This window comes from Cavia porcellus, unplaced genomic scaffold (genome assembly GCF_034190915.1).
Source record: "Cavia porcellus strain 051 isolate PalLab524CR breed Dunkin Hartley unplaced genomic scaffold, mCavPor4.1 scaffold_29, whole genome shotgun sequence".
Lineage (NCBI taxonomy): Eukaryota > Metazoa > Chordata > Mammalia > Rodentia > Caviidae > Cavia > Cavia porcellus.
The window spans coordinates 21,857,316-21,879,940 of record NW_026947512.1 but is presented as its reverse complement, the minus strand read 5'-3'; the positions used below and the strand labels follow the sequence as shown (position 1 = coordinate 21,879,940).

The window sequence follows — 22,625 nt, the reverse complement described above, 5'->3', positions numbered from 1 at the left end:
GGAAAGATTATTTCTAATGTCTGAAATGAAATGAATGGATGGAGGGATAGACAGTTGATATAGCAAGTCTAGTAGAACGTTAATGATGGATTTGAGCTTGTGGGTCATATGGGTGCTCACTGTGAAATTCTTTTAGCTTTCTGTATGTTTGAATCTTTCATAATAAAATACTTTGGGAAAACGCCTAAAAGAGATGAGCTGCTGATGTAAATTAATATAGCAGGTTGTGTGTAACACAATAGAGATGATTGGGCCTGGAGCATTGGATACTCAGGCTCTGCTTTAAGAAGGCAGCTACTGCTTAATTCCACATAGTTACTTTGTGGACATCTGGCTCCAATCCTCCTGCCTCATCCTCCTCAGTGCTGCATTAGAGTTGTGCACCATCACGTCTGGCTAGATGGTCTCATTCTTAAAAATGAGTTTCAAGTATGGAATTTTTGTGTGAAAAATTTTTATTTTTGTTTGGATAATTAAATGCAGATATCTTGGGCTCTGGGTGACTGATTTGGGGATGGCAATGTGCAATGTATGTACCATTGTTGTCCCCTGATTGTTTTGAAATTTTTAAAATTTTTTTTGTTCTTGAAATGAAATAGATTTTTAAAAAATACTATTTGAATTAAACAGTTTGAGTTGTGATGTCACAACTGTCATCACTGACATGTGATTTTACAACTCCAGCTGCAGCTGAGGTCTTACACTGTAGCCTGAGTTGTCCTGCTCTGTGGGCTGCTCTACAATAATGTTCTTTGCCAAGCCCATGCCACAGTATTCATGACATTGACCTAACCAGGGCTTTTTTGTGAGTCAGGGAACAGCTGTGAGGTTGTGCTGGTTGGCATTGATTTCTTTGGCTTCTCTTTAGAGTTATTTGATATGGAAAGAACCGCAGTAGTATATGCTAGTTTGCTGTTCAGACATCGTTCCTGGATGTGAGTCACTTAGGCTTTAAGAGAAATTAGCACTAGATGGGGATCAGAAACAGAAAAGACTTCCTTACATTCCCTGTTTTGGCTAAGTGGCATCACAATCAGGGTCCTAAGCTTTTAAAAATCTCTGTGTGATCCTTTCTCACTGGAATTCTGATGAATCACTAGCTCAGGAGGGCTTTTTAAACCCATCTCCTCCCCACTGTCTCCTTGCCATTCTCTCTAGTCTGGGTAATAGTTTCCAAAGTGGTGTCTCAGTCATGAGTTTTTCCTGCCAGCAGTTCCATCTTCATATTCCCATTGCAGTTATACTCAGATATAATTCTGATAGTACCATTCTCTGAATTAAAAACCTCAATGCCTCCCCATTGCCCCAGCATGGAGGTAAAACTACCATGGGTTGGGGTACAAGGACTTTCGTAGTAACAGCCTTTCTGTTTCCATTAGCCTATCAGGAAAAATACAAATTTCTGAGGCAGGCAGTTACTCAGAAGGCCATGTACACCTCTACCCCATCTGGGTGCAAGAATGCCAAATGCTTACCATGTTGAAAGGCTGTATTCTTTTGGTGTGTTCCAGACTTCAGTAAATGCCATTATCTTTTCTTCCAATTGTTTTCATCAGTATTGCTTCAACAGCTAACTTCTTTACAACAGGTTAGGTTATATACATTTTGAGAAGTGTTTCCTATTGTCCCCAGAAGAAGTTAATGGCTTGTTGCTCGATACTGTAGCACTTTGTACTTATCTCTCATTTTGTAGTAGAGTAAGATTCCTATTGCATTATCATTCCATGTCTCTTCTCACCACTGAATATAATGCTGTATAGTTTTTTTATTTCTACATCTCTTACTGAGGACTATGTCTTGCATAGTATAGAAATTCAGTAAGTATTTGGTATGTGATTAAATGGAAAGATGCTTTATAGTCAGGGAATATTACTTCCTGAGACAGATTCTTAACCTGTTCTTTGGTAATATGAGGCAATATTGGATCTGGAACTTGAACCTGTCTTTTTGGACTTTGTGTTAATGATAACAATAAGCTTGATGGACCTCTCTGCAGCTGGTGACTCTGTTAGGGTAAAACCTCATCTATAGCCCCTGAACTTCTTTACCAGTTATAGAAGTCAGTAACACAAATTCTGAGCACTGTCTTTTCTTTCTCCTTAATCTTAATTTAAATTCACTTCTTTCCCTTATAAGTTAAACTTGACTGCTATCTGTTCGCATCTACCAGAATTCACAGTTTGTACTATATTTATGTTTAATTGTATCCTTATTGCACTACCATGATAACTCTTAGAGACCGTACAAAGAAAATAATAAATAATGACAACTAACTACATATCACTTATTATGTGCCAAGAACTCAACTTTGGTCAATGTTTTTATATGTATTGCTCATTCAGTCCTAACCATAACCCCATGGCATAATTACAGTGATTGTATAATTTTACAGACAAGGAAGCCGAAGCATACAAAGATAACTTGTTCTGAGTTACTAATTGATAGATCTTGGGTTTGAACTCAGAAGTCTTGTTTCATAGTCTTTTTTTTTTTTTTTTTTTGTACTGGCAATTGAACTCAGAATCTTGCACTTGAAAAACAGATGTTGTGCCACAGAGCTATATCCCTGGTATATTCTATGCTCTTAAAGTAGTATTCTTTTATGAGGTAGAATTACATAACTGCTTTCTCTATTATCTTTTGCCAAAATAGGACTGTTACATAGGGTAGAGGAGGCATGATAGTAAGTGTTACAGGCTACTGTATTACTTTGTGGCTTGCATTTCTGTTCTGCCTCAGGTTCCAGAATTGCCTACATCCTTTCTCCAGGATTGACAGTCATGGAGCATTGCCCATGCTGTAGCTTTTAGGCTGTACTCTTGTGGCTTGTGAAACACTTGTTTATGGGCACAGAGTGATCTGGAATTAAATAGAAAAAGTGCCTCTCCATGGAACAGCTATTTACTCTACATGCCAAATTGGCAGCAGTATAGATCTTGGAGAGGGAGGCCGTGGTTAAGATAGGTAGCCAAGATATGAGGGAGGTTTTTGATGCAGACTTATGCTAATAAACAGTGGTAACCAAAGCACTTCAGTAGGATATTTGTGTTTTACATTTAGCCTAGTTAAGAGTAACCAACTCGAGTCTACCAACTGGCCATATTCCTCATATGAAACTTTTGGAGGGCTAAACTAATATCAAATTACTCTGTATATGCTAAAGTAAAGTTATTTTTAGGGAGATGATATGAGGTATCAAAAATGTTCCATGAGCCATGTGGTGTTTTGACCCTGGCTTATTAACTCTATTTTGGACTTCTCTTCACTAATGGGTAAAAATCATTTAGGTGATTCTATAACTGAATACATGGCTTCAAATAAGTCATTTAACTTTTCTGGGCTTGATTTCTCCACCTTTAAAATGAAAAATCAGAATGCTGATTATGCCACAATTACATTTGTCTCTCCTTTTACAACTTAGGTAGACATTTTTCGAAATAACTTTTTTGATCAGTCTACAGGAAACCATTCTACTTTTTAGTGTTACGTTCTTACATACAGAATGTATAATAAGGCAACTTCAACAAGACTTTATGCTTTATGTTGAAGTGTCATTTCTTTGACCCTAGAAAAAAGTTGTATTGGGATTTTTTAATAGGCCTCATTTATTCTTCAAAATTAGGATTATGAATGAGTATCAACGTAGACATTTGGAGATTGGAATTATGTATCTTCTGTGTGACAAACTTTGAGAAGATGCATTCATTTTCTGAGCCTTCATGTTCTTTTTCCTTAACTTTAAAAACCTGCCTTGATGACAAGAATGAGATCTAACATAAAGAAATTGTATAGTACAAAAGTTGCCTAGATACTAATTGTAAAACAACTTCATTCAGGTGGTAAGGCATGAGAAGAAATAGAGAAGGCTAGAAAAGGGGAACATTCTTCTAAGGGTAAGGACTTGGGAAATTTAGAGCAGACCCTGTTAGAATGAACATCTAGAATGAACATATTTTTGAAATGTTTTAAGCACTGTTAACTCTTAGGCACTGTGATACTTGCTCTTAATTGAAGGAATATGTTCTCTGGTTCCAGTTTGTAAGCTTTTGCAGTCTTGGGGTAATACGCTACCTTACTAAGAACAAAATCTTAATCAGTACGATACTCTATGGAAAATTCTTTACTTCTGCTGTCTGTCTTGGCTGTCTCTGTTGAAAGGCTACAGATCTGTGTCCAGAGCCTGCCTGACCACTGAGTGCATAATCAGATATAGTTCTCACCCTCCACGAGCCAAACTCTCTTTGCCAGTGGGTTGGGAGTCTTTCACATAGTGCTGACAGTTGCTGGGGTCACTTGTCACACTGGAGCAGACTGCTACTAGAGTTTTCACTTATGCAATAGTTACATTATATCATGGTTGGAATGGAGAGACAGGTACTTGGAAGGATTGATTCAAGCATACGATCCAGTCAGTCTTAACTGCTAATGTACTAAAGCATTGTCACAGTGGTAATCTGCTGATGATGGAGAGTCTCAAATTTATTGACTCCTTTATCACCCTTAATTTACTTGTATAATTTTTTTGGCATATGATGAGGCTACTTCATTGGAGCAGGGGAACTTTGAGCTTAGAAATGTTAGTTTCACAGAGAACTCATCAATTTGTACTACTACCCCAATTTTAGTTTCTGTCCCCAACCAGAATATCTTCAGCAAAATGCCTCATGGGAGGACCATAGGTAGACCTTTCAGAGCATTCCCATTTGAGCTAAATACTGGTTAAAACAAAAATTAAGATGAATTAAAAACAAAACAAAACAACAACAACAATACCACAGCCCTTTCTGTTTAATAGAGTTGTCTCTTCAGTAGTGATGTAATACATTTTTGGCTACTTTTTATCTGGCAAAGAAAGGTTTAATCACTGCTGATATTTTTGATTAGGAGTAAAGACATGCCATACTTTCTAGGTTCAACTCCTTATTCTGTGTCACCTGTATTATTTCCTGTGACTCTTTTAACAAATTACTACAAACTTAGTGATTTACAACAACAGGAAATTATTCTCTCCATTTCCAGAGACCAGAAGTCTGAATCAAGGTCTTACATTACTCCCTCTGGAAAACATCATATATGTACCACACCTTGCAAATCCAATCATCTGTCAGTGTGCTCTTGGATTGCTTCCACATTGTAGCAATTATGAATAATGCAGCATCAACATGGATATATAAATATCTCTTTGAGATTCTGCTTAAATTCTTTTTGAATATATGCTCCAAGTTCTGTTTTTGAACAGAATAGAAATAATACTTACAGTTTTGATTCTTTTAAAGAACTATCATATTGTTTTCCATAGAGACTTTATCATTTTATGTTACCTTTAGCAGTGCACAAGATTTTTAATTTTTGTACATTCTTGTGCTAACTTCAGCAGCACATATATTAATTTCTTTTTGTTCTTGCCATCATTTTTGTTATTTTCTGTTTTTTAGAGTGTGGCCATCCTATTGGTTGTGAGGTAGTGTATCGTTGTATTTGATTTGTATTTCCCTAGTGATTACTGATGTTGATCATTGTTTTATGTGCTTTTGGTCATTTATATAATATTTATAAACGTGACAGATGTACTCAAGTCTTCTTGGATAATTTTGTTTTTGTTGAGTTTCAGTGGTTCCCTATATATTTTGGATATTAATCTCTATCAGATACATGACGTGCAATTTTTTTTCCTTTCCTGAAGTTTGCTTATGGTCATTGGTAGCATTTTTTGGTGTACTCTTCCAACACTTTTGGAAGGTTGATTTTTTTTGAAATCAAGACAAACATGGTCTGGAAAATAAAAGCAAGTAGGTGTTAGGTTGCAGTAAGTCCAGTTTCTGGATTAATGACTGCCCAGGTACATGGAACTGGGTTTTGTGAGAGAGTTGTCTGCAGGTAGTATTAGCATTATTCTGAAACACAACAGCAAGGTCAGCTCTTAAAACCAGCACTTGGTGGCGGTGACAGTTGCGGGCTATTTTGGGACCCAAGGAGGCTTTGTTTTGTAAGACCTCTGTGCATTCCTAGATTTAACTCTGACACTGTGATCAACTATCAGCCACTTTTGCCTTTGGTATGTGGAGAGTGACATCAGGTACAGTAGAGAGATCACAGTGCCCTTTCCCCATTTTACTGGTAAAAGCAAATATTGTGCCTTGCAGAAAAGCTTGTCTTTGCCAATGAAATGTAACATGCCTGTTTTAAGAGAAAGTTTAAACTTGTTACCTGTCAGTTATTGGAATAGGTCTTTTGGACTATTAAATCATATCTTCATTTCTTAGGACATTTAGGACAAATTGTTACTTTAGTAATATTGTGTGTATCTTTAGAAATGCAAGGTAGGAGGAAATGGATCTCACAATAAGTCACAATAGGAGAAATTTGTGTTAGTGGCAAAGAAGAATTTCTCCACTGTTGTTATAGATAACATCAAAAGCATGTTTATTCTCCTTTCCAAGAAAAGCAAAGATGGTGTGGTATAGCTCTGGATGGAGACCTGGTGTTGGAGTCCATGGTCCTGGGCAGATTTACAGACGTTTCAGTCTGCTCACACACTATCCTTCAGTCGTGAATGAGTCAGCAGCACAGCTGCAGATGGAGTAGGCTGAAGGACATCTAAATTTAGTCATTATTCATTTGAGAAGGTTTTCAGGGCCTATTTGTCTCTCATCCATGCTTTAGTCATAGCCCATGTTCTGGAGTCACCAAAAAAAGAGGAATAGGAGCAGGGGGAAAGAAAAGAGGGAGAGAAGAAAAGGTGGTGGCAGGGGTGGAGGGAGCCATCTTTCCAAAGTATTTCATGAGAATAAAAGTCCTACAATTGTGTTGATCAGTATTGAATGGATTACAAGGATAATTCTCTTCCAATTTAACCAGGATGCATATCATTCTAGTCCTATAGCGCCTGAATTTAGTAACCCACAGTACCTGAAAAAGAGAGAGTGGATTATCTGAATTTAAACGTCCTAAATCTTGCTAGTTCAAGGTATTTGATTAAAAATAAAGATTTTGGGGCTGGAGATTTAGCTCAGCGGCGTAAGTGCCTGCCTTGCAAGCAGGCAGTCATGAGTTCAATCCCTGGTACCGATAAAAAGGAAAAAAGACAAAAAAAAAAAAAAAATAAATAAATAAAAATAAAGATTTTTTTTTTTTGTCTTTTTCATTTTTATCGGTACCAGGGATCGAACACAAACGACCACTTGCTTGCAAGGCAGGTGCTTATGCCGCTGAGCTAAATCCCCAGTCCCAAATAAAGATATTTTTAATCAAATTGCTTTCCTTCCATAAGGAAGGTTACTGGAGGTTGAACCTGGGTGTGATAGTTTAGAACTCTTAGATATATAGGTTCCCTGCCCCCGCCGCCAGAAGTTGTTGTTTGTTAAACTGTTTGCTTAAAAACAGCATCAGGAACTATTCCAAGGATGTACCCCCTTTTAATCCTCATAAAACCCTGAGGTGAACAGTCTTCTCAGTGTTCTAGATGAGTATACTGACAGTACTTAGGTGAAGTCTCCTGCTCCAGGGTTATATGCATTGTCAGAACTGGTATCTAAGCCCTGGTTTATCTGCCCCTGAAGCTGATGCTTTCAACAATTATTGTCCTTCACTTTGTAGAAGATGGATTTGAGCAGTTGGACTATTTTACTTTCTCTAAAATAATTCTTCAGAGATCGATGACCTGCCAAATTAATATTTCAAATTAGGCCAGTTACTTATTGTTTCCATTCTCTCAAACTGCCTCACAATATTACTCCCCATAAGCATGTTATGTCAAGGATTAGAAATCTATAGACAACAATATCACAAAACTGAAAAGGAGAAAAAATGAAGTAGTAAAAATTAGAAAGAAAAGAGAGCTAATAAGAAAAAAGAAGAAAAGGTTAATTTTCTCCTGTTTGATACCTGGACTAGCTGGGCTTATTTTAGGCCCTCTGGAATTTGGCTGCTGACATCTTCAAAGAACAAAGAATTAACTTGACAACATTTGACTTCTACAAGTCTCATGGTGGTGTAGCCATTGAAGTTAAGATTTTTTTTTTTTGTCTTTTTCCTTTTCATCGGTACCAGGGATCGAATTCACGACTGCCTGCTTGCAAGGCAGGCGCTTATGCCGCTGAGCTAAATCCCCAGCCCTGAAGTTAAGATTTTAGACTGTTCTTTTTTTTTTTCAGAGCCAAAGACATTTTGCAACCACGCAAGAAGCAGTTGACCCAGTTGTCCTGAGCTACCCAAGTCAAGACGACACATTTAATACATGTATTGGTCATCTTTCTTGTTGTTGGAATAAGATATCTAACACACACAACTTACAAGAGAAAAAGTTTACTGTGGCTCATGGCTTGAGAGGTCTCAGTCCACAGTCAGCTGCCTCCAAGGCAGAAACAGGAAAAGGGCATAGTGGAAGCAAACCCATGCGACTCATGGCATCTGGGAAGCAGAGAACAGGGAAAGAGCCAAAGAAAGGGACCAGGAGCTAGATATATTCCCCTAGGCATGCCCCTGTGACTAACCCAGACATACCCTACTGGTCTCTCAGGTGCCTCAAGCCAATCAAGATTAACCATCACAAAATAGGAGTTACTATTAAGAGCAAAGAGTGTGTATGACATAGCTCCTGAAATAGTCTTCTTGGACTGTAATACTTTTTTGGAAACTGCCCTGAGTGTGTTCTTTAAAAGTTTGTGTTGAGACTTTATTTCCTTGTTGCAGCAGTGCTGGGAAGCGGGGGGAGTCCTAGAGAGAGGTACTTGCGTTATAGGGGGTAAGTTTTCATTAATAGATTAATGCTTTTTTTCCATAGGAATGGGTTATGAGTTCAGCCACCTTTTTTTCTGTCACATTCCTGCTTGCCCTTGTAATTTTTGCCATGAGTTGGGGTAGTACAAGGCCCCCAACAACAGAAGCTGCCACCTAGTCTTGTGCTTCTTAGCTTCCAAAACCATAAGTCAAAATAAACCTCTTTTCTTTATAAATTACTCAGGTATAATAGCAATAGGTTAAGACTTGCTCGCTTTCCTCTTTTCACTTGAAGGTTAATAGACTTTAGTAAAGGAATCTGCAGTAATTTGGCTGCACCATATCATGTAGAATTGCAGACTGACAAACATACAACATAAACTTAGTGATAAGCTTAATTATCAAAATTTAAAAATATTTTATAAGTATTTTAAAAATATTATATGTGGAGAAATAGAATGCTTATGGAAGTTGATAAAGCACAGATTATATGTATCATAGAAGTGTAACTTCTGGAGCTGCTTGTTGAAAAAGACATAAATACCGGCTAGTACATTTGAATTTAAAGGTTAAGTTGGAGGTATTATATTGCATTAAATCAAATCTAGGCTAGCATGTTTAGATGATTTCAATTACTTTAAAAAGATCAAATGATTAGGGAAAAATTGACAAAAATGCATTTTGTATCCAGTTAATTAATTAAAGTTTTATCTAGCCAGGTGGGGCATGCCTATCATCCCAGCACTTAGAAGGCTGAAGCAGGAGGATCATTTTAAGTTCAAGGCCAGCCTGAGCTACAGAATGAATTCATGGCCAGCTTAGACTACATAACAAGACCTTCTCTCAATTTTTTTCCACTTAAATTTCCATCCATACTGTTGCTTTTAGACAGGTTTGACATGAGGCAGTTCCCATAAGTTATGTGTACTTCTTGGGTCCTTTATTTACAGAGATCCTCTAAAATTCTAATTGAATTCTTTCCACAGTGATCTGCTACTTAAACAGTTACTCATTATCACCATAAAATACTTCTTGATAAGTCTGATGGAAGATGGTGGTTCTCAAGCTTGATCTTCAGATTCATTTACACTTAAACATTTATTCAGAATTCTAATTTGTTGAGACCATTGCGTATATTTGTTGTTATATACTAAGAAGTATATTACATTGAAAAAATATAGATATTAATTAAGTTGAATAATGGTTCATTACATAATATAAATTTCATATTTTAGAAATATATACTTTTAATTGCTTACTTAGATAATTGTGGGTGTTATTGTGTACAATACAAAAACTCCAAGTGATAGTGTCTTAAATATTGATTGTAGTATAGAAACTAAAACCATGTCAATGGACTGGTCTTACTCTGTGACATTAAAACCCACTGTACATTGAATGGATCTTTTATGTATGATTCTCTTAACACCATGTACTGGGCTATTTGGAAAATATAGGTTCAATGAGTTATGTAGACTTTCCAAGTGTAAACATGTTTCACTGTGTAATTTGAGCAAATCATCAGTGCTGTTTGATGGGCCCATTGTGCACAAGAGTTCATGATGTTGACCAAGTTTTTCAAAATTCCACTTTTCCCTTGCATGGTTGAGGGGTTTTTTGTTTTTGGTCTTTTTTGAAACAGCATTTCACTGTGCAGTTCAGGCTGGTCTGGAGCTCATTTTGTAGCCCAGGCTGGTCTCAAACTTGCATCACAATCCTCCTGCCTCAGCGTATCAAGTGCTGGAATTATAGGCATGTGGCACCATGCCTGGCTGCATGGTAAACTTTTATCATTGACAACAAATGGTAGTTATTTTCTTTGAGGTGACAGGCTTACTTTGTTCTTTTCAAGTTTGAATAGTTATAAATTGTCAATAATGCTTTTGAATAAGGATAGTGTTTTACAAAAAAGTGGCTAGTTTGTCTTGCAGGTCAGATAAATGGACGAATGCTTTTTCTTGGCTGTGGGCACACACTTCATGTATAGCAGAAGTGCTTCAAGTAGACATCCCACTTGGTCACACCGTGCTCAAGGATTTAGGGGAAGTAAAATTAAAAATTTTTACTACTTCATTCACATCGTTCTTAGGTAGAATTGGTTTCTCTTGATGCCATTCATCTTGATTTGTGCTAAAGCACTGGTCATTTCACTCACCGTTGCTTTTGCATCATCACTGCCAATGTCAGCACAATCAAAATGCAAACAACCTCCTAACGTTATTGTGGCAATCATTTTGATTTGGCTAGTGAATTCTTCCTCTATGAAAATTTTAAGTATTTATTTAAAGGAAAGCATTTGTAAGCAAATGTTAAGAAGATCTCATTTGTTTATAGGTCCTGAATTATCCCAACTGTTTTTAGGAGCGTTTAAACCTGGATGATGATTACTTTTGTCAGTGTAGGCCTTCTGCCTCCTTTTTATTTTGTAGCTGTGTCAAGACAGCTTTTTGATTTTTGCAGATCTCATTGGTGTTTGTGATTGTTTCTTAGAGGCCTAAAGTCTTTATTCAGAAAATGTCTCCCTCTAATTGCTGCTATGAAATAGCCAGATAAGGCTCCCTGAACCCATAGCTACAAACATATTTTTCCATTCAGAAAATACATTTCTTCCACCTGAAAAGATCTTCTTACCCTTTCTCACCAAAAATGTGAAAAATCCTAGCAATCCTAGAGCCTTAAACTATAATTTTCCACTGAGAAATTTGTATTGGAACCTATGTGATTTTTTTCTTTTAAAATTCATAAGTAAATCAGTGTTTATCAGGTTTCTAAAGTGCTCTTCTTTTTATAATATAGTTTAAAACAGTTTACCCATTTGTAGCACTTTGGAAATCCCATTTACAATTAATACTATTAGTGCTCTCACTACTGTAAATAATAATTCTACAGTACTTGTAGACTTAGAAGTCACACTCTAGACACTTAGTATGAAAGAAATAAAAATTAATGTATCACTTGAACTGCTGCTGGGCACTGTCAGTGTCCAAAGCAGGCCCTTGCACACACTAAAACTCAATAAAGAATTGTTGAATGATAGAATGGGTTTTTCTTTTCAGGCCTGTATTGATGAAAATTTGGACATGGTGAAATTTTTGGTGGAGAACAGAGCCAACGTAAACCAGCAAGATAATGAGGGCTGGACACCTCTCCATGCGGCAGCTTCCTGTGGCTATCTCAACATAGCAGAGTGAGTTTCTGTGTGGCTTTGAGAGGAGGAATAGCTTTAATTTCTCCTCTGCTCATAAGAGTTTAAATTTCATAAGTAGTTATTAAGTATTATACATTATAAAATAGAAAATTGATTATTTTAAGAGATAATTGGTCATATATTTTACATGGCTGCTAAATCTACATTTTTTTAGTTGTAACTTTTTGTTTTCTGTGTTCATTTTGTATTTCCTGGGATATACGGAGGTAGGATTTGTCTGGTGAAGTAGGTCCATTCACTTCTGACCGGCTCAGTAAGCCTGGAGATTTTTTCTAGACTTCTTTATAAATCCAGTGTTCTAAAAAATCAGCATTTAGAACAAATGAAGGTAGAAAATGCCTTCATTTGCTGGTCATATCACAGCCTTCATGTAGTTAGCAGCAGAAGAAAGAGGCTAACCCTGTCAAACCAAGGAAACACAGGGGTTGGTATGTGTTTACACACTGGAAGAATGAGTATATTTAATAAGATACATTAGTAGCTACTAACCTACATGTTCCTTCTTAGCAGAAGAATCTTGACCATATAGTGCCTGGGATATAAGCAATATATATTGTATGAAGGAATAAATTTGATCAAGGAGCTTATTTTTAAATAGCAAAGAGACTTTGACAGTTGAAACATCTTTACGATGAAGCGAATGAGTATATTCGAGATGAAGGTAAATTTAATGAAATGATATTCTATGATCCTTTGAAAATCAGATTGCTTGCTTTAAGGCCATTTTCAGTAATATAATTAGAGCTTCATTTCATTTCTTCTGTTCAGCAAACAGCAGGGAGAATTATGTTGGAAGCCATGTAAAGATCTGAAAATGACTTACCACAAAATGTGATTCGCCCAGGTTTCCTTTGGAAGCCTAAGTCAGCTGTTGAGCCAGGGATTCTCGGAGGGAGAAGTTAAAGGGAGAGTTGGGGCCAGAGAAACCATATGCAGCAGCGCTGGTGTTTGACTGCGCTACTTGTTCAAAATAGTGAATGACTGGATTGTCCCAAAGCCAAAAATAATGAGTAGTGTACTTTTTCACTCTCCATTTCACAGTCTTCTCCAAATCAGCAAGTCTGTTACCTCCTTGTCCTCTACATTGTTCCCATTTCAAAGTCTCATTGAAACTGTTCTGATTTCAGCTTTATTCATCAGTGCCACGATAATGATATCTAAGAGCTAACTTCTTTGTCAAATTTGATTTTTCTTAAAACATTTACCTATGAGACATAAAAATATTGGCCCTTCACTGACATTTGATTATTTGTTCAGGTGGCATGTTTGTGATATATGAGCTACCGAATCTCATTATAGTCAAGATTCACTTTTTTCCAAAATTTTTTTCTCTTTTCCAAGGAGGGCCTATACTCCTGTGTGCCATTATGCTTCTCTGTGAAACTGAATATAGTTCCGTTGGAAATAAGTTCAGAACTCAGCAATCTTTTGCTCAAATAAATCTCACCTTGAATGAAGTAAATCTATCAGTTACACTTTCCTGTTATAGATTATTACAAGTTAGACATATGGAACTTTGACCATGAGTGAGATGATCCAGACCCGAGTCTACTGCAAAGGTGGAGTGGTGGTAACGTCAATTTTCTTTATCTTTCATTATGTACATTATTAGACAAGTTTTGGTTTTACTCACACTTTCATTTGAAATGTATGGCATTGTTTTTTATGCAATGAGAAAGAACCTGATTATTTGTATTATCAACTTGGCAGCTTTACCTTAGGGCCAGTGAAGAATGTTTTAACTAAGATCAGCTCATAGTCATCTTGTCCCTTTTTTTTTTTTTAAATTTTATTTAAGGAGAAAAAGAAAAAAAAGCAGAAAAAGGGTACAAGTTATACAGAATTTCAGAAAAAAATAAACAATAGGAAATCACTAGTTAATAGATTACATATTGTCATCTTAGAAATATTTGTTCAAGTTACAAAATTAAAGCATATAAAGTGAACATTCAAACAGTGAGACTGCAAACAGTTCTGTTCAATGATCCAACAAAACTCAGTAATATCGTTATCTATCTTATACACTTAATATACATGCAGTTATATCGTTTAGAGCACTTTCTTTTCCTCTCTTTGGTACAATGACAATTACATATTTTGGGTTTTATTACTCCCACAGTTCTTATTACTTTTTTTTTTTTTGAAGAGGAAAATCAAATGTGACATAACAGAACAGAGTCAGTCAAATCAAAAGGATGGACATAATATATAATGTAAAAACATAATACAAGGTAATCAACAATGGTTACCATAATGCCTCTTGCTATCTTAAAAAGAATTGCCTATATCATCAGTTATAATAAAATTGAACAAAACAGTAAAGAACAAAACCAACAAAACCAAAACACTGGAGACATTACAGGTCTTCAAAGAAGATAATAGTCAACCAGAATGGGCGTCATAATGAATCTCACTATCTTCACAGCTGTTGCCTATACTTTCGAACCTGGTACTATCAAGCAAAACAGAATAGAGGAACATCAGTCAAAACAAGATGGTGAGAGCAATACAGGGCTTCAAATCAAGTTAATAGTAAATCAAAGTGGGTTACTATAATATATCCTGCTATTTTTTAATTTATTTTTCCCTTAATTAAAAGGATAAAAATAAAAAAGTAACTAATAAAATGGAGATTGAGATAAAAGAGGGCATAACAACAAAACAGCGCAGAAAAAAACATAACCATTTAAGCAAAATAGTGTTTTACCACAAGATAATCCCAACATAAAAGTAGTTACCATGTTGTCTCTTTCCTCAAAATCTTTGAGTATAACTTCATATACTATAGCATCAAACATATCAAAACAATGTAAAACCGTTCAAGGGAATGACATTATTACAGGGTATTTGGAATCAGCTAACAGAAAGTGAACAATGGTTTCTGTATAATCTCCTTGTCTAAAAGTTTTTGTTTATATTATCACATATAATAAAATCCAATAAGCTACAACATGTTAAGACCTATGGAGACAGAAGAACAAAAGCTTGATGGGACTTCAAAACAAGATGATACTAAATCAGCACTAGCTATTATGATGTCTTGTTTTCTCCAAAATAGATGTTCCTACCATCTAACCTTCTCTGCCTCATTTCTGGTGAGCTCTTTTTCTGTCATTACTTGTTAGTTTGTCTTCTTTATTTTACTTTCTGCTCCATTCATTGTGGCCTCTCTGCCACTATTTCTGGAATCTTGGTATTTTTCTTTTTTAGAATATCTTGCAGTATTCGCTGTAGAGTTGAACTGGTGGTTGCAAATTCCTCTAGTTCCTCTTTATCCTGGAAGCACCTTGTTTTTCCATCAATTTCTAGGGATAGTTGTGCAGGATATATCAATCTTGGCTGGAGGTTATTATCTTTCAAAGCTTGAATTATTTCCCCCCATGCTCTTTGTGATTTGATGGTTTGTGCCGAGATGTCTGCTGTAATTCTGATGGGTGTTCCCTTGTAAGTGATCTGTTTCTTGTCTCTGACGGCACTTAATATTGTTATTATATTGGATTTCTGGAATTTTGAGTATTTTATGCCTGGGTATAGCTCTGTTTGGGTTGTAGGTGGCTGGGGTCCTGTATGCCTCATACATCTGAGTATCTTTACCTTTTGCTAAACTAGGGAAATTCTCCTGGATTATTTCTGTGAATAGCTTTTGTAGTTCATTTGTTTGTGTCCCTATCTCTTCTTTTATGTTCTTAATTCTTAAGTTATGGATCCTCTTATCATCTTCTAGCCTTTGTATTATTGCTGTTTGTTTTTTTGTTATTTTTAAGAAGTTTTTCGTTTCATGCTCCCACTTTACAAATCTGTCCTCCAGTTCAAATAATCTATCCTTAGTTTCTTTCAAGCTGTTATGCCGGCTTTCAATAGGGTTTTTAGTTTCCTGGTTATCTCTTTGAACCTGCTTCACGTATTCTGTTTTCTCTATTTTCTCCATCAAACAATTCTCCCCTTTTTTTCTGTTCTTCCATTCCACTATCTGTTTTTTCTTGTGCAGTGCTTAGCATTTCTCTAACTATTCTACTTATATCTTGCTTTATTTCATTAAATACTTCACTTTTGAACTCATCTATGAGGCTCCAGAGATACCGCTTTATGTCTATTGGTACCATGCCTGATATTGCATGTTTTCTGTCCTCATTCTCCTTTGTATTTACCTTTCTTGGATCAGTGTTCTCAGGATTGGGGGCCGAGGACCCTTTCTTGTTGCTCCCTCTTCCCATACTTTTTGTTTCTTCCATACAAGTGTAAATACGAGGCCCAGTTTTTGTTTTTTGTTTTTTTTTCCCTTGGTGGTTACAGTTTGTTTGAATCCGCCAGCTAGGTGTTCCCATCTACTGCAGTGTACTAGGGAGACACAGACCTGGGCAGCCTCTGCTGGGCCCGCCACTCCAGGTCAGTCAACCTACTGAAAACTTCACTGCTAAGGTGCATCGCCAGGCACTGGGACATGGTTTGGTCTAGCCTACTGGGTCTTAGTCCGTGGGCGTCACCCAGGCCATGTACTCCCCACCAATCCCGCTTGAGAGGGGAATATGTGACTAAAGTCACTGTAGCGTCCTGTTCCGGCTAGTCTGCCTGGTACCAGAATGTCCTCTGTTGAAGCCTTTTAGTCCATGGAAGAGTCCCTGTTTCCCTCACTCACCGCAGGTCAATGCAGGGCTCCCTGCCTGTCCCGCTTTCAACTTCGTTTGCCAGTTCCCGCTCTCAGAGCTTTCACATGTCTCTCTCCCTGCTGTCCCGATTCAGACGCAGGAGAGGTGGCAGGAAACCCAAGTCGCTTCCAGTGGTGCGGGTTCCAGCTTCCACACTGAGACTTTATCTGTTCCTGTTACAGCACGGGATTGCATTCCCAGTTGGTTTCTCTCAGCCTAGTTCGTTCTTGGGTCAGCAGGGTATATCTCCCCTTGCTTAGGACTCCTCACTCCGCACCATTCCTGGATTCTAAGCTGTATACAGAGAGCCTCCATAGCTGCTGCTGTCTGTCCACCATGTTCTCCCGCAAGTCCCCCCCCCCCCCGCTTTTTTTTGCATCGTAAGATTTTACACTCCCAGGATCATTAGGAACTCTTAACTTTAAGGAAGTAGAAATGAGTAAATTGGGTTTCCAAGAAGAATCTAAATATATTCTATTTCATGTTCCATGATGATTCTTTTGTCTTATATTTGTAAAAAGATTTAGAGAGGTTTAGAAGTTGTTTTTTCCACATTTTAATTAAGAGTTCAGACTTAGCACTAGTTATTTGTGTGTTCTTCCATTTTTATTATGAATACTGGTTAACTTAGAAGCAGCAGATTGACCTAAGGCTACAGCATTCAGTTTGGCTTCCTAGATTATTGGGATGGTGATTTTCTCTTGAGTTTCCCTTAACAATTTTCATTTGCTTCCTCTCTCCCTTAAAATAGCAGCAGAAAGACTTTTTATTAGTGAAGCATTAGTAAGGATGGGAAGGATAGGAAGGCCAAGCGTATATGTGTTGAGCTAATGGTTATCTCTGAGCCTCTGGACAACTATAAGGATTCTCATGGTAAAATAGTTACTGTTTCATAGGTTGATGTTTATTCTTTAGGCAGAAGAATAAACCTGAAAAGGTTTTTATTTATTTTCCTGAAACTGGAGAAAATGGAAAAATGATGAGCCATATTACTTCCTAAAAACCAGTCTTTTTTATCATAGGCCTAGAAACATATCAGAAAATGAAAAAGTAGAGGCCTGTATATCCCTAGTGACATTGTGATTTGATCCAGTAATGGAAGGGTATATATGTTAGAGCAAACTACTGAAGATGTTTCATTTAATTCAAGCAGTATATATGGAATGCCAGGAGAAAACAAAGTGCGAGGTGCCCGGGTGGTGGTGGTAGCAGGGAGGAGGATGCAGTCGCTGCCCTCAGGTAGTTTCCAGTGGTAGGGTGATTCCATCAAGGTGTAGTGTGTGTCATGACAGAGGTCCAGAGTTAGTGTTGAGAGCTGGAATGGCAAAGGCTTCATGAAGTATTTCATAAAATACATGAATAGTATTTTAAATGGATCTTGAAAGATATGAAAGGTATCTACAAAGAAAAAGAGAAAGGAATGTGTTCCATTCAGTTAGAGGAAACAATTTGAGCTAACGAGAAATTCTGAATGAGAGTATGATGTATTTGAGACAGTAAATGATTCCTTTTATTGTTCACTCCAACAAATGTTTATTGTGTTCTAACAATGTACATTATTTGTATTTTGTTTTTTGGGGGGGAATGGGGGAGGTAGATGTTCCTTTGGCCTGAGGGGAAGGAACCAGAGGAGAGGAGCTGTTGAATTATAGGGAATGGAAGAGGTTTTTGGTAGATTTGAAAATACAGATAGAGGGAATTTATTTTGAAATTGAAATCGAAAAGGTCTTCATCCTCTAAGATTGTGAGAGGAGGAAGAAAATAGTTGAAGATTATATGAATTGTGAATGCCTTTGGGCTTTGTATCATGAAATTAACCTACAAACATTTACTGAACCCTATTATACCAGGTACTAGACACTGAGAAAGCAAATCATGTCTTAATCTAACTATTATTGATTTTTTTCTCTCTGTCAACTATTTGAATGGAATGACTGTATATTGATTTTTTTTTTAAAAAAATATTTTGATATAAGATCATTGCTCCCAGGGGTCAAGAACATGCCCAGCTTCCAGCTACACTAGACTGGGCTCTGCAGATTTTGGGCCTGCCTGGACCACACTTAGTGACCTTCTTTCAATCCGGTGAACTGTGCTGCTGGAGGAGGGAACTGGGCTCCTGGTGGGGGTGAGTTCCTGCTCACCATACTGAGCCCCAAGCCCGGGAGAGTTTAAGATCATCCTTCCCAGTGGTCAAGGACCCACCCAGCTTCCATCCACACTAGACTGGGCTCTGCAGGTTTCGGGCCCGCCTGGGCCATGCCCAGTGATCTTCTTTCAATCCAAGGAACTGGGCTGCCGGTGGAGGTGAGTTCCTGCACACCATCCCAAACCCCAGGAGAGTTTAAGATCATTGCTCCTAGTGGTCAAGGACCTACCCAGCTTCTAGCCACACTGGACTACGCTTGGGAGGTTTTGCGGCCCAACTAGATTACACCCAGCGACCTTCTTCAATCAGGGGAGTTGCAAGCACGTGAACTGAGTTCCAGTGCATTGGTCCTTGCCTGGGGAGAGCTTTGGACCATCATCCACAGTGATTAGGTGCCCGCCCAGCTTCCTGGAACACTGGAGGTGGCACAGGAGGTCCTTTGGGCCTGACTGGACCATGCTCAGCAACCTCTATTCAGTCCCAGGAGCTGAGGGCATAGGAGACAATTTCCAACATGCCAAGGAGAAGCCTTGGAACAACACTTGAAACACAGAAATATAGGAAAATGACAAAACAAAAGACCAAAATGCAATCTCAAACCTCCTGCCCATCCCAAGAAAGCCTAGGAGCCATGTACATAGAAGAAAATGTATGCCATACACCTGAAATAATAGCAACTGCAATAAAAAAGCAACTCTGGGAAGCTTTAAAGGAGTTCAAGCTGGAAATAATCTCCCAAGTAAAAAAAGAAATGATAAAAGTAATGAACGAGATGCTGAACACATCTAAAGAAGATACAGTTAAAAAATTAGAGGAACAAAACAAAAAGATAGAATCCCTGGGTGAACAATATAAGAAACAAACAGCATACATGAAGCAGATTCAAAGAGATACACAGGAAATCTTTCAGTTCCATTGAAAGTTGTTAAAATCACCTCAACGAAAGTGAAGATAGAATTTCAGACCTCAAAGACAAGATTGCAGCTAGTGAACAGGAAAGGAAAGATCTTTTAAAAATAACAAGAAATCAGGAAATAACAATTCAACAGCTGCAAGATGATGCGAAGAAAGACAACATAAGATTGATAGGGATAGGGGCTAGGATTTAGCTCAGCGGCATAAGCGCCTGCCTTGCAAGCAGGCAGTCATGCGTTCAATTCCCGCTACTGATAAAAAGGAAAAAGACCAAAAAAAAAAAAAAAAAAAAAAAGATTGATAGGGATAAAAAAAGAAGGAGACATCACAAATGATCAAGAAGTAATAGCTGAAAATTTCCCAAACATGAGAATGGAAACTGACATACGGATTAGTGAAGCATATAGAACCCCAAATAGCGATAACTAAAATAAAACTACCCCCAGACATATAATAATCACCAGAAATCCAACATAAGAACAGAATATTCAAAGCTGTTAGAGAGAAAAGACAGATACCTATAAAGGAAAACCTGTCAGATTCACAGCAGACGTCTCAACACAAACAATGAAGTCAGGAAGAGCATGGAGTGAAGTATTTCAGATCCTAAAGGAAAATGATTTCCAACCTAAACTGATGTACCCTGAAAAACTGTCCTTCAGAGTAGATGGAGAAATAAGATTCTTCTATGACAAAGAACAGCGGAGGAACTTCATGAACACCAAGCCAACCCTGCAGAGAATACTGAAAGGCAGTTTAGATACACATAGGAAAAAACCACTAAGCAAGGCAGACAATTAAACAGAGTGGAAAGATAAAGATGTAACAGCAGAAAGGTAATATGTAAACAATAAACCCATATATAATCATTAATGTAAATGGTCTCAATTCATCAATTAAAAGAAACAGACTGGCAGAATGGATCAAGAAACAACATCCAATCATATGCTGTCTAAAAGAAACCCATCTAACCCAAAAGGAAACTCACAGACTGAAAATCAAAGGATGGAAAACAATACTTCATGCAACAGGAACCCAAAAAAAGCAGGGGTAGCTATTCTGTTTGCAGACAATGTGCACTTCAAACCAAGAGTGATCCTAAGAGATAAAGAATGTCACTACATACTGGTTAGTGGAAAACTTCAAGAGGAAGAGATAACAATCTTAAATATATATGCACCAAATTCCAGAGCACACAGTTATACAAAGCAAGTATTAATAGAAATGAAAAAATCAAATTAGCAATAACACAATTATAACAGGAGACCTTAACACAGCATTGACACCAAGAGATAGATCAACCAGACAGAAAATCAGCAAAGAACAGAACTGAATCACACCTGTGGACAAATTGACTTGATAGACATATACAGAATGTTCCACCTAACTACATCAGAATATACATTCTTCTCAGCAGTACATAGGACAGTCTCTAAAATAGACTATATACTAGCTCACAGAACATATTTAAATAAATATAAAAGAATTGAAATTATGCCATGCATGTTATCAGATCATAGCACCATGAAACTAAAAATTAATGATAAAAGTGAAGAACTGTGGGGGACCAGCGGCGGCTGAAAAGATAAGAAGTGTGAAATATAAGACCTTTATTTTGAGAATGCAGGGAGAGACACCCCTGATCCCCTGGGGCATGGCATCTCCCCGCCCCGGGGTCTGCGATCTCTCCGTGGAACGCATGGAGTGGGGCATACATGTAGCTTAGGTAGGGGGTGATGCCTGAGGGGCATTAGGGATGCACAAGTAGCCCATTGGTATTCTTTTGGCATAATAGGTAAATTCCTAGGGGTGGGGGAGATAGGAACTCCTTGGTTCCACCTGAGGCTTTTCCAGCTACAGTGTCTGGCCTGGGCCAAAACTCTTTCAAAAAGTAACTGCAAAAACCGCACAAACACATGGAAATGGAATAATACACTCTTGAGCAATCAGTGGGTCTCAGGGGAAATTAAAGAAGAAATTAAACAATACCTACAAACAAATGAAAATACAAATACAATGTAATGGAATTTTTGGGATACAATGAAAGCAGTCTTCAGAGGAAAATTTATTGCACTGAGTTCCCACATCAGGAAAACAGAACAAATACAAATAAACAACCTGATGCTACACCTCAAACATCTAGAAAAAAAAAGAGCAAGTCAAGCCCAAAGCCAAAAGAAGGGAGGAAATTATAAGAATCAGAGCAGAAATTAATGCAATAGAGACTAAGAAAGCAATCCAAAGAATCAATGAATCAAAGAGTTGGTTCTTTGACAGAATAAATAAAATTGATAAGCCCCTAGCCAACCTTATTTAAAAAAGGAAAAAAAAATGCTCAAATTCATGCAATAAGGAATGAAAAAAGTGAAATCATTACAAACTCTGTGGAAATACAGAAGATCATCAACACCTATTTCAAAAATCTCTACTCTCATAAGTTCAATAACACAGAAGAAATGGTCAGATTCCTAGAAACATATAAAGTACCAAAACTGGGTCAAGAAGACGTAAAACTGCTGAATAACCTAATTTCTATTAATGAAATTGAAAGTGTAATTCAGTCCTTACCTACAAAGAAGAGTCCAGGCCCAGACTGATTCACTGCGGAATTCTACAAGAAATACAGAGAACACTTAATGCCAACACTACTCAGACTCTTCAATGAAATCAAAAGGGAAGCAATTCTTCCTAAGTCATTCCTGGAAGCAAATATTACTCTAATACCAAAACCTGAGAAAGACCCAACTAAAAAAGAGAACTACAGGCCAATCTCCCTAATAAATGCAGAAATCCTCAATAAAATATTGGCAAACAGGATACAGAAAATCACTAAGAAGACTATACATCACAACCAAGTGGGATGCATCCCAGGCATGCAGGGATGGTTCAGCATACATAAATCAATAAGTGTAATCCACCACATCAATAAATCCAAAAGTAAGAATCACATGATCATTTCTATAGATGCAGAAATAGCTTTTGATAAGGT

General features: G+C 37.4%; 1 protein-coding gene across 12 annotated transcripts in view; it reads left to right on the top strand.

Annotated features, from left to right (window-relative positions):
* Positions 1–22,625, top strand: part of Ppp1r12b (protein phosphatase 1 regulatory subunit 12B) — a 235,775-nt gene that overhangs the window by 49,511 nt on the left and 163,639 nt on the right. For 10 of the 12 annotated variants that reach the window (XR_010044527.1, XM_063240119.1, XM_003474831.4 and 7 more), the window contains exon 2: positions 11,775–11,905. The exons of 1 other annotated variant lie outside the window; for it this stretch is intronic. Coding sequence is in view for 10 of the 11 variants with exons in the window: in XM_063240119.1 (XP_063096189.1) it covers positions 11,775–11,905 (131 nt within the window). In the remaining variant the exon portion in view is untranslated. Of the gene's footprint in view, positions 1–8,668; positions 8,744–11,774; positions 11,906–22,625 lie in introns of those variants that run through there. One more of the 12 variants, XM_063240121.1, reaches the window with a different exon arrangement.